The following is an 11301-nucleotide window of genomic DNA, read 5'->3' on the forward strand; positions in this document are numbered from 1 at the left end:
AAGATCACCCCATCTTCTCAGATGCCGGCAAATGACATTCTGCACGTACGTCACTTGTCACAATATGGGTGCTGTCTCCTTTTTCCTACATTTTGTTTGTTCAAACATTTTCTATCTAGAATCATGCATCCATATATTGAGCCGCTTTTATTGTTAGATTTCTCGCGTCAAGATCATTAAAGCATTTTAATAGGTTTCCATGATTTTTTTCATGAAAACATATAAACCAAAATAAAACCAGAAACAACAAGGTAAATAAAATAAAATCCGGTAAAAAGATGTGAACCAAAAAAACAGCAACCGGAAAAACAAATAACGGGAAAATGAAAGAAAAACCGAACCCCGGAAGCACAGTTGCGCTTCTCGCAAAAACAATTTTCTGCTTTCACGAGAAGCAAAATTATGTTTCTTGTGAAAGATGGATTTTTTCCCTGTCCGAGAAGCATAACTATGACTTGTGTGGAAGCAAATTTGTACTTTTCGTGGAACTATGCTTCTCACCGAAGCAAATATGTGTTTTTTTGTGGAAGCATAAATTTTCTGTTCCGAGAAGCAAACCTATGCACCTCACAGAACGAAATCTGTGCTTTCACAAGAAGCAAATCCGTGCTTCTGAACCATACTTGTTTTTCCTTTTCAACAAGCATAGTTGTGCTTCGTATACAATTTTTGTTACAAAACGTAGAGAAATCCAGGCAAAAAATCGAACAGCAAACATCGATCTAAAACCCAAAAATGCATAGCAAAATAAAAGAACAAAATTCAGAGGGAGCGACCAGCAGGTGACACATAGCGACGGTTGGGCGCATCACTTGGCGCGCTCGCATGTGGGTCCTTATTACCTTCAGCCACTGACTTAGTACTTACATTTTTTTGTTTCAAAAAATGCATGATTTTTTTCTGAACTACAAAAATGTACACAAATATTAAAAATATTAGTTTGAATAATTATTTCCGGATTTAATACATTTTTTAAGAAATTAGAAAATGTTGCAATTCAGGAGAAAGATCATGAATTCAAAACATTGTTGTGAATTTCAGAAAAATCAAGAAACTAAAAATTAATTATTGGATTCAAGAACTATACGTGAATTAAAAGATTGTCTGTGAATTCAAAAGATGTTTGAAAATATCAATAAGTTTGAGAGTTTAAAACGAAAAAGTTTGTGAATTTTAAAAGGGTTTTCATGAATTTCAAAAAAAATATCCTCCAACCACGCAGCTGACAAAACCCAGACCTTAACATGCCCCCCCCCCTAAAAAAGCTCACCAAAGACGTCGCCCCATTGAAGATGACGACGCCAACAACGTCGCTACAATCAAATCCGGAAGGATTTGTTTTTTCACCCACTACATTAGCAACACGAGAGGAAGAGACGGGGAGGAAAGGGACTACCTTGCCAACACTTACATGTAGGGGACAATACCCACGGGTGTCGCCACAAGTGGGCCGACATAGCCGACCACGGATTTCTTCGGTTTCTACTCCCTCGCCCACCTGAGACCATACACGACTATGACGCTTGGAGACCACCGAAGAGCAAATTTGAAACAAGGGGGCAAGAGGTTGCAGTGGAAGGGGCCATGAGATCTAGGTGCGGTTTCCCCCGAGGCCATCGCGCACCACACCCGTCTCCCACCGTCACCATGCCACCTGCACAACCGAGGTGTACGGCCAACACCTGTTAGCACCGCTTGCTGAGGATGACGCACCACTGATACGTCTCCAACGTATCTATAATTTTTATGTATTCATGCTATGTTTATAATATTTTTTACATGATTTTGGTATGATTTGGGTAGAACTAACTCGGACTGACGCTGTTTTTAGAAGAATTATCATGGTGTTGTTTTTGTGCAGAAATAAAAGTTCTCGGAATGCGCTAAAAATCAACGGAGATTTTTTCTAGAAAATATAAAAAATACTGGAACGAAGAGTTACCGGAGGGGTCCCATGGGCCCCACGAGGGTGGAGGGCGCGCCCCCTGCCTCGTGGACTTCCCGTGGGGCCCCTGACTTGTTCTCGATGTCAACCTCTCCTATAAATCCCCAAACCTTCAGAAAATAACCTAGATCGGGAGTTCCGCCGCCGCAAGCCTCTGTAGCCACCAAAAGACAATCGGGACCTTGTTCCGGCACCCTGCCGGAGGGGGGATCCATCACCGGTGGCCATCTTCATCATCCCGGCGCTCTCTATGACGAGGAGGGAGTAGTTCACCCTCGAGGCCGAGGGTATGTACCAGTAGCTATGTGTTTGATCTCTCTCTCTCTCTCGTTCTTGATATGGCACGATCTTGATGTATCGCGAGCTTTGCTATTATAATTGGATCTTATGATGCTTCTCCCCCTCTATCTTATTGTAATAGATTGAGTTTCCCTTTGAAGTTATCTTATCGGATTGAGTCTTTAAGGTTTGAGAACACTTGATGTATGTCTTGCATGTGCTTATTTGTGGTGATAATGGGATATTCACGTGATCTACTTGATGTATGTTTTGGTGATCAACTTGCGGGTTCAGTGACCTTGTGAACTTATGCATAGGGGTTGGCACACGTTTTCGTCTTGACTCTTCGGTAGAAACTTTGGGGCACTCTTTGAAATTCTTTGTGTTGGTTGAATAGATAAATCTGAGATTGTGTGATGCATATCGTATAATCATACCCACGGATACTTGAGGTGACATTGGAGTATCTAGGTGACATTAGGGTTTTGTTTGATTTGTGTCTTAATGTGTTATTTTACTACGAACTCTAGGGCTGTTTGTGACACTTATAGGAATAGCCCAATGGATTGATCAGAAAGAATAACTTTGAGGTGGTTTCGTACCCTACAATAATCTCTTCGTTTGTTCTTCTCTATTAGTGACTTTCGAGTGACTCTTTGTTGCACGTTGAGGGATTGTTATATGATCCAATTATGTTATTATTGTTGAGAGAACTTTGCATTAGTGAAAGTATGAACCCTAGGCCTTGTTTCGAAGCATTGCAATATCGTTTGTGCTCACTTTTATCATTAGTTACCTTGTTGTTTTTATATTTTTATATTACAAAAACCTATATCTACCATCCATATTGCACTTGTATCACCATCTCTTCACCGAACTAGTGCACCTATACAATTTACCATTGTATTGGGTGTGTTGGGGACACAAGAGACTCTTTGCTATTTGGTTGTAGGGTTGTTTGAGAGAGACCATCTTCATCCTACGCCTCCCACGGATTGATAAACCTTAGGTCATCCATTTGAGGGAATTTTACCATTGTCCTACAAACCTCTACACTTAGAGGCCCAACAATGTCTACAAGAAGAAGGATGTGTAGTAGACATCAAGCTCTTTTCTGGCGCCGTTGCCGGGAAGGTTAGCGCTTGAAGGTATATCTTTAGATCTTGCAATCGAATCTTTTAGTTTCTTGTTTTATCACTAGTTTAGTTTGTAAAAGAAAAATACAAAAAATAGAATTGAGGTTGCCTCATATGCTTCATCTTTTTAATGTCTTTCGTGAAAATAAGGATTCCGATAATTGTGCCAAAGTGTTAGAAGAAGAACGCACTAGAATGTTTGGCACTAAATCTTTAGATGATGAGCATGATTGCAATGTTGTTCGTATGAATTCTTTGAATATCCATGATGCTAATGATATGCAAAGCCACAAGCTTGGGGATGCTATGTTTGATGAAGATGATATTTTTTGTCCCCCAAATTTTGATGAGCAAATTTATTATGATGAGATCATGCCCCCTATTTATGATGATTATTGTGATGACTTGTATGCTATAAAGAATAATGATAACCATGAAACATCATGATTTTAATTTTCAATTGGGTTATGCCTCACATGATAGTTATTTCGTTGAGTTTGCTCCCACTACTATCCATGAGAAGAAAATTTGCTTATGTGGAGAATAATAAAAATTCTATGCTTGTAGATTATGAAAAGAATGCTTTATGTGATGGTTATATTGTTGAATTTATTCATGATGCTACTGAAAATTATTATGAGGAAGGAATATATGCTTGTAGAAATTGCAATAATATCAAGTTTCCTCTCTATGTGTTGAAAATCTTGAAGTTTTGCTTGCTTTACCTTCCTATGCAAGTTGATTCTTGTTCTCATAAGTTGTTTGCTCACAAAATCCCTATGCATAGGAAGTGGATTAGACTTAAATGTGCTAGTCATATGCTTCATGATGCTCCCTTTATATTTCAACTCTTATTTTTTATGTGAGCATCATTGACATCATCATGCCTAGCTATAAAGGCATTAAAGAAAAGCGCTTGTTGGGAGACAGCCCAACATTTTTACCTACTGTTTTTGTGTGTTCACATGATTATGATACTGTAGTAATCATGTTTTATAGCTTTTGTTTCAATAAAGTGCCAAACAAGACATTTGGGATGATCTATGGTGATAGTTGATTTGATCTTGCTGAAAAACAGAAACTTTTGCGCTCAGGAAAACAATTCTCATTTCTAACAGAAGTGTGATAAAATACTGATTATTTTTGTGGAAGATTAATAAACAAATTTCCTAGGAATTCCTAATTTCTCAGGATTTTTGGAATTATAGAAGTATTCGAGAGTTACATATTACTATAGACTGTTCTGTTTTTGATAGATTATGTTTTTTATGTGTTGTTTACTTATTTTGATGAATCTATGAGTAGTATCGGAGGGTACGAACCATATAGAAGTTGGAATACAATAGATATTACACCAATATAAATAAATAATGAGTTCACAACATTACCAAAAGTGGTGATTTTATTTCCTTATACTAACTGAGTTTACGAGTTTTCTGTTGAGTTTTGTGTTGTGAAGTTTTCATGTTTTGGGTAAAGATTTGATGGAATATGGAATAAGGAGTGGAAAGAGCCTAAGAATGGGTATGCCCAAGGCACCCCAAGGTACAACCAAGAGCCTAAGCTTGGGGATGCCCCGGAAGGCACCCCTCTTTTGTCTTCGTTCATCGGTGACTTTACTTGGAGCTATATTTTTATTCACCACATGATATGTGTTTTGCTTGGAGCGTCATTTTCTTTTATTAGGATTTGCTTGATGTTATTTAGAGTAATATTTTGCATCTTTTACTTCAATAAAAAGGTCAAGTATAGCCTTTACCATGCTTATTTTTCAAGTCTATATGTTGCTATTTTAAAAATAGAAAGTTTGCTGTTATGTTTTGAATATTTGTGAATAGTCAGGACATGATAAAATCTTGAAATTTTTACACAATGAGTAAAAACAAATTATCTACTGTGTGGTTATTTTTAAGAATTTTTGGAGTTAGTGAAGTATGATTCCACTTGCATTCTTTACAGACTGTTCTGTTTAGACAGATTGCTGCTATGTTTGCATATGTTTACTTATTTAATGATTCTATTTAAGGATAGGAGTATTAAATATGCAGAGGTATTTAGTACGCAATGTCAAATTATCATTTTAGTGATTTTCTACAGTAGAGAATGATAAGGTTTTGCGTTGATTTATACTAACTTATCTCACGAGTTCTTAAGAATTAGGGTTGTTTGAGAGAGACCATCTTCATCCTACGCCTCCCACGGATTGAAAAAACCTTAGGTCATCCACTTGGGGGAAATTTATTACTGTCCTACAAACCTTTGCACTTGGAGGCCCAACAACGTCTACAAGAAGAAGATTGTGTAGTAGACATCAACCACCACCACCCGAAGTCCTCCACAGGGGATGAAGCAACTAGATCCTCCCTGCCACCATCCCCGGCGGCCACACGGCGTTCCGTCACCCCCCACCGGTGACGGCGAGGGAGAGGAGAAGAGGAAGGGAGCCATCACGATGGGCTAGGTTTTGCGTCGCCCATGCGGAGCCAAGGGACGGAGGTCTCTCTCTCTTGAAGAGATCTGTTCAGTAGCACACAAATTCATGTTAGATGAATTATTCATGACGTGCATAGTCCCTTGTTATTTAATTGGTTTTGTATTGTTTAGGTGATAGCCCTTTTGAAGAAACTTCCAGTGATACTCACGTCCTCGATTTTTAACTACTCAATTCACTTTTCATTTAATGAAAGGATAAAGCCATGCACGTTGCTTGAAAAGAAATTATTTTCTTCCTGCTTTAAGCCTAGATAAAGCCGCACACGAGCCACACGTTAGTCAGGTTGATTGATGTTTCGTTTGCATCTTCTCTTTCCGTTCTTCTGTTAGCATTTTTCACTTTTCACTTTCAACTTTCCTGAAGAACAAGAATAAGGAATATGATATTAAAAAGGCAAAGTTGAATGGTTATTCAACATCACCTTTCTTGAAGAACAAGAACATGTGAAACAACCCTAGTTGATGAGGATATGGCGTCCGAGCCTTGCCAACTAGGCAAGGGGCGGGCACACCATCTCTAGATGGGCCGAATCAACCACTCGGGCCAGGGCTCCAATCGGCCGGCCCACCATCCAACGGGCCATGATAATAGACGTCCATCGGCGTACAACATGGCCCGGGCCAATCCGATGACACAAGCCCACCTTATTAGCCGACCCGAGCCATGTAACCCTATCTCGACCAGCTATATAAAGCGACAGGGACATTTCTGGCAGGAGGCGTTCTAACACATCCGAGAGCCTTCAAGTGATAGGGTTTTGCACCTACACCTTCTTCCTTAGCTGCCACTGCGGCTAGGAACTTGTAATCCAAGAAACAACTCTCTTCGACGATCTTCCCTATTAACGACGAGCACTCGAGCAATACAACCATCATAGGCAAAATTAGGGTGTTACCTACCGGGGGAGGGGACCGAACCTGTGTAAGCTGCTTGTCTCCTCTGCCACAATCTCGATCCGCCACTCTCACCCATCCGGAAAAATATGTCGGCACTTGACGGTACTGCCGGTCTTAGAACACCGACACTAGGGCCGGCCCCCATCACCCCATCTTTCTCCCTTCTCTCCTCCCCGTCATCTGGAGGCACCTCTGGGAAAAGCTGAAGCGACATTTGCTGTGGTGGCCCTTTTTTCCTCAGAAGATGCGGAGTCTTGCGGGGCCACTAGGCGTCGACAGAGGTGAGGGTTCAATCCTGAGAATTAATTGGTGCAGAGGCGGCACCGAAGCATGGTGCCAACTATCAAGGAGGTGCATGTGTGTCGCGTGGTGCCAATTATCACGGAGGTGCGGGTGCGCCACATGATGCCAATTATCACATAGGCATGGACGCGGGCTTTATCGACTGCGCACTAGCATTGAATGCTCGGTGGTATGATGGCGTGGATACGGTGGTCAGCTGCACGTGGAACCACAAACCTGCATGTTGACAAGTGTTGACTGTGGCGGTTGGCCAGATGTGACTCCATCGCGAGTGCAGATCTAGACTCAAGCTGGTCGCGGCGTACGCGCGACAATATAGTGGCGTGGGCTGCAAGGTGTTACCATGGCACTCATGGATACCACCAATGAGACGGTGGTGCGACAGTGACAGAAAGCGATATGATGACATCTTCTCTTCCGATGAAATCTCCTTTAGCTAGCCAGTTTTGTGTGAGAAGAGGTAGATTATAATGTTGGCAATTGAGATCGAGGCTGTATTTCTCTCTTGGTAAGAACCATGATTTAGTCTTTTTCTTAGATTAGGCACAATAGATAGATGTGCTCACGCTGTATTATTTGTTGAATGTGTTGGCTTAAAATTTTGCTTTGGGGTCGGTGCTTTGGATTTGGTTAACCAGTCGGGCGAGCGATGATTCCTTCTCAAAGACATTGCCTTGGAATCTTATGCCATTTGTTACCTTAATCATTGGACTATAGTCCATTGTCATAGGTTTTCCGACTTTTCATAGAATGCATAGATTTTACCGCCAGCTAATCTATTGTCCATTGTGATTTTTTTGGCCTGTTTGCTCGGCTTTGATTTGGGCCGTTATTTTTAACAAATAATAGTAGTAGTATTTGACAATGTTTGTGCATTAATCGACGTAGAGGCCTTTATTTGTTTTAAAATAAATAAATATAACTTCATATTTCAAATTTCTAAAACACAAATGCTGAAAAGGAGCGTGAGACAAACATGCCGTCCCGGAAGGTTTGTGCGAACTAACCTTTGTTGCCATGTTTTCATCTAGCCTATCGATCTATATGCACCCGCTAGCACACATAATTAGCACGTCAGTCGCGTGTAAACACCTCAGTCATAGTGGGCGGTGGTGGAAGCACGATCAAGCATTCTCTCGTGTCTGTGAATCAATTTGTGGTTGGATGGTATTCCCAGCCGATCAGGGTTCAAATCCCGGTGCTCATATTATTTCTGGATTTATTTCAGAATTTTTGGCGATGTGCTTTCAGTGGGAGGAGACGTTTCCGTCGACTATGAGGCACCTACGATGACTTCGTAAGTCTCAAGATGATATGCCAACTCAGTCTCTCGAAGATGCTCATAGGGATAAGACATGTGTGTATGCGTGTATGTATGAGCGCTTGCGTCTGTATTGTGTTAAGAAAAAACATTCTCTCACGTCTGCTGGCGCAAAGACCTACACTACTGCTTGGTTTGGTCGAGTCCAGTGGCGGAGCTTGAAAGAAATTTCAGGAGGGGCGAAGAAATCTCAAACGGGCTGCATAGCACAAAGCTTCAAATATGCTCGCCCCAAGTCATCTCTTGGATTACCTGGATATTGTCAAATTTGTGGACGTAGACACGTAGTGTTGGACCCCGCTGCAAAAATTCAATCCCTCAAAGTAGGACTTCATTTGTCTGATGGCCTTATTGTTGCGGCATCGGAGGATGTGGTCCGTGTTGCTCAAATTCCAGCAACAACAGAGGAGGCTGAACATGTATTGCTTCTGTTTGTGTTGGTTTGTCAACTTTACATTCAACTGAATCGCCTCACTTTTTTTTTGAAAAATACATAAATTGTTTTCCCTCAAGAATTGTATTCACCGTTTTTCTGTGAAGGACATTTTCTATTCAGCACAAAATCCATGACCTAATTAGAATTTTCCCCAACTAAGAAAGAAAATGCAGAATTAAAATACTCTAAATTTCCACAGTTTGTAGAGGGGGGAGACAGAGAGAGCCAGCGAGAGCAATTTGTTCACCAGCTCACTTCGGAACTGCGCGCGGCGCCGGTGTTGCCTGATTCTGTTTGCGTCCGTGCGGCAGCAATGAGAAGTCAGGACTCAGCAGATAGGAGCGGAGATGTCTCTGACCAGCAACGACCAATCCCTAGCCGTTCGGCGTTCGCCTGCCAGCGGCCAACCTCCACGCCGACAAGCCACAGCGGCCGCCGGCCAGTCCGCCGGTACGGTGCCCCATCCCCACTCTCAGGCGTCAGCTGTCACAGGTCAAACGTGAAATCTTATAGCACGTTTGGTTCCTGGGCAAGCTCTTGCCTTGCCTCGCAAAGCAAAGAAGCTAAGCATTTGGTTCCTCGGCAACTGGTCTCCTTACCCGCAGTTTCCAGATTTTTCTACGTTTGTGTGAGCGAGCCGATTTGGCTAGCCTCCGTTGGCAAGGCTAGCCTTGCCCGACAAGGTGAGCGGGCGAGAGATCCAAACACTCCCTTAATTGCTCTCGCTCGCTTCGCTGGGTGCAACGAGTAGATAAGAAAATGGGCCTTGTGGGCTGTAAAAAATGGGCCCAGGTTCGCCCCCACGAAGCTCCGCCGTTGGTCGAGTCCACCACGAAATCGGGTCAAGAGCTCGCCAGCCAACTCACCAACCTTCCTTCACGCCGGTCGCCGTATACCACCAGGTCATATATCTATCGAAATCAAATCAAAAATCAGTCGCAAAAAGAAAAATCAACCAGGAGGAACCCGACAACGGAAAGAGTAGCAGACGAGCGGATCCACCAGAGACGAGACGAAAGCGACGTGCTAGGGAAAGAGGAGAGAGGCTGCGTGGAATTCCAACGCCAACCCCAACCGAGAATGCGGTCGGGTCGCCGGTGCGCCATGACCAGACGACGTCGACCCGCCCATGTTTCCACGCCGCGAAGCTCCCTCGAACCCCCCCGCGCGCGCGCACGACAACAAGGCACGAACCGGCGACCGCTCGGTCGGTCCGGCGTTTCCACCACGCCTCCCTGCTTCCGGGAACCTTCCTCGCTCCCGGCTTTCTTCCCAAGTCCCGGCCGTCGTCCGTCCCCCCTTCCAACTTCTTTCCCGCCTTCTCGCGAGGCTACCCGGGACTATATATGCAAGCCTTCCGGCTCGGCAAATAGCATCCAGCACGCAGCGACAATTCTCATCTCGGAGGCGAGCAAGAAGCAAGCACCAAGGCAACCAGAGCGGAGGAAACAGGCACAGACAGAGTGACATGGACATGGAGATGACATCTTCCTCGGCGCCGGCAGCGTCCTACTTCAACTTCTCCGTGGCGCAGGCCGTGGTGACCATCTCCATCAACGTCGTCCTCGTCTGGCTCTCCGCCCTCGTCAAGTCCTCCACCTCCTCCTCCTCCTCCGCCAGCCGCCGCTCGGCCGCCCCCGCGCCGGAGCCGGAGCCAGCGCAGCCTGCGCCGGCGAGTGGCGCCTCGGAGGTCGACCTGGACGTGGTTCTCGGGGTGATGGGCGCGGGCGGCGCCGCCTCGGTCGGGTTCGAGGACGCGGCGGCGCTGTTCGAGGAGGAGGAGGCCACCGTGGAGGAGGCCGCGGGGGCGTTCCGCGTCTTCGACCGCAACGGCGACGGGTTCGTCGACGCCGGAGAGCTCCGGAGCGTGCTGAGGTCGCTCGGGTTCACCGCCGGCGTCGCGGCCGCCGAATGCCAGCGCATGATCGACGCCTATGACGAGAACAAGGACGGCCGGATGGACTTCCAGGAGTTCCTCACCTTCATGGAGAGGAGCAGCTCGTGAAGTGGCCGCCGGCGTCCGATCACCGATGATTTGCTCAATTCGTTTGTTTGTTCGTTCGTTCTGCTTACTTGTCCTTTTTCCGGCCCGAATGGAGCCGAATGGTGCACCGTGCACACAATCTCGTGTGTATTTTAATCCGATTCTTTATACAATACATATGCTTTTGATGGGATTATGTATATTAGCCATGGAGCAAATATTTAGAATATTTTTATCAAATTATTTTTGGCATATCGGTCTTTTACGAGATGGTCTTTACTTAACTTGTACTATAATCTTTATGATATGAGTGAGACACATATTTCTTTTGGAAAAGGAGGACATCCCTGTCCTCTGCATGAGAAGGATGCATATTATCATGCAAAAAATAATAATATAGAATCTTTTCACCAAATTATATTTCTTGGATGAATCATATATCGGCACGGTTCTACCATTGCGTTCAACTTTTGCATTACATCAACTTTATAATGACACAAAGGCCGG

At 44.0% G+C, this 11301-nt stretch overlaps 1 protein-coding gene across 1 annotated transcript; it reads left to right on the plus strand.

The window, feature by feature from the left end:
* Positions 1 to 10095: 10095 nt before the first annotated feature.
* On the plus strand, positions 10096 to 10996 carry LOC125509514 (calmodulin-like protein 2). The gene has a single exon (XM_048674496.1). The coding sequence runs from the start codon at positions 10279 to 10281 to the stop codon at positions 10813 to 10815; it is 537 nt and encodes a 178-aa protein (XP_048530453.1). The 5' UTR covers positions 10096 to 10278; the 3' UTR covers positions 10816 to 10996.
* Positions 10997 to 11301: the final 305 nt, after the last annotated feature.

This window comes from Triticum urartu, chromosome 5 (assembly GCF_003073215.2).
Source record: "Triticum urartu cultivar G1812 chromosome 5, Tu2.1, whole genome shotgun sequence".
Classification (NCBI taxonomy): Eukaryota; Viridiplantae; Streptophyta; class Magnoliopsida; order Poales; family Poaceae; genus Triticum; species Triticum urartu.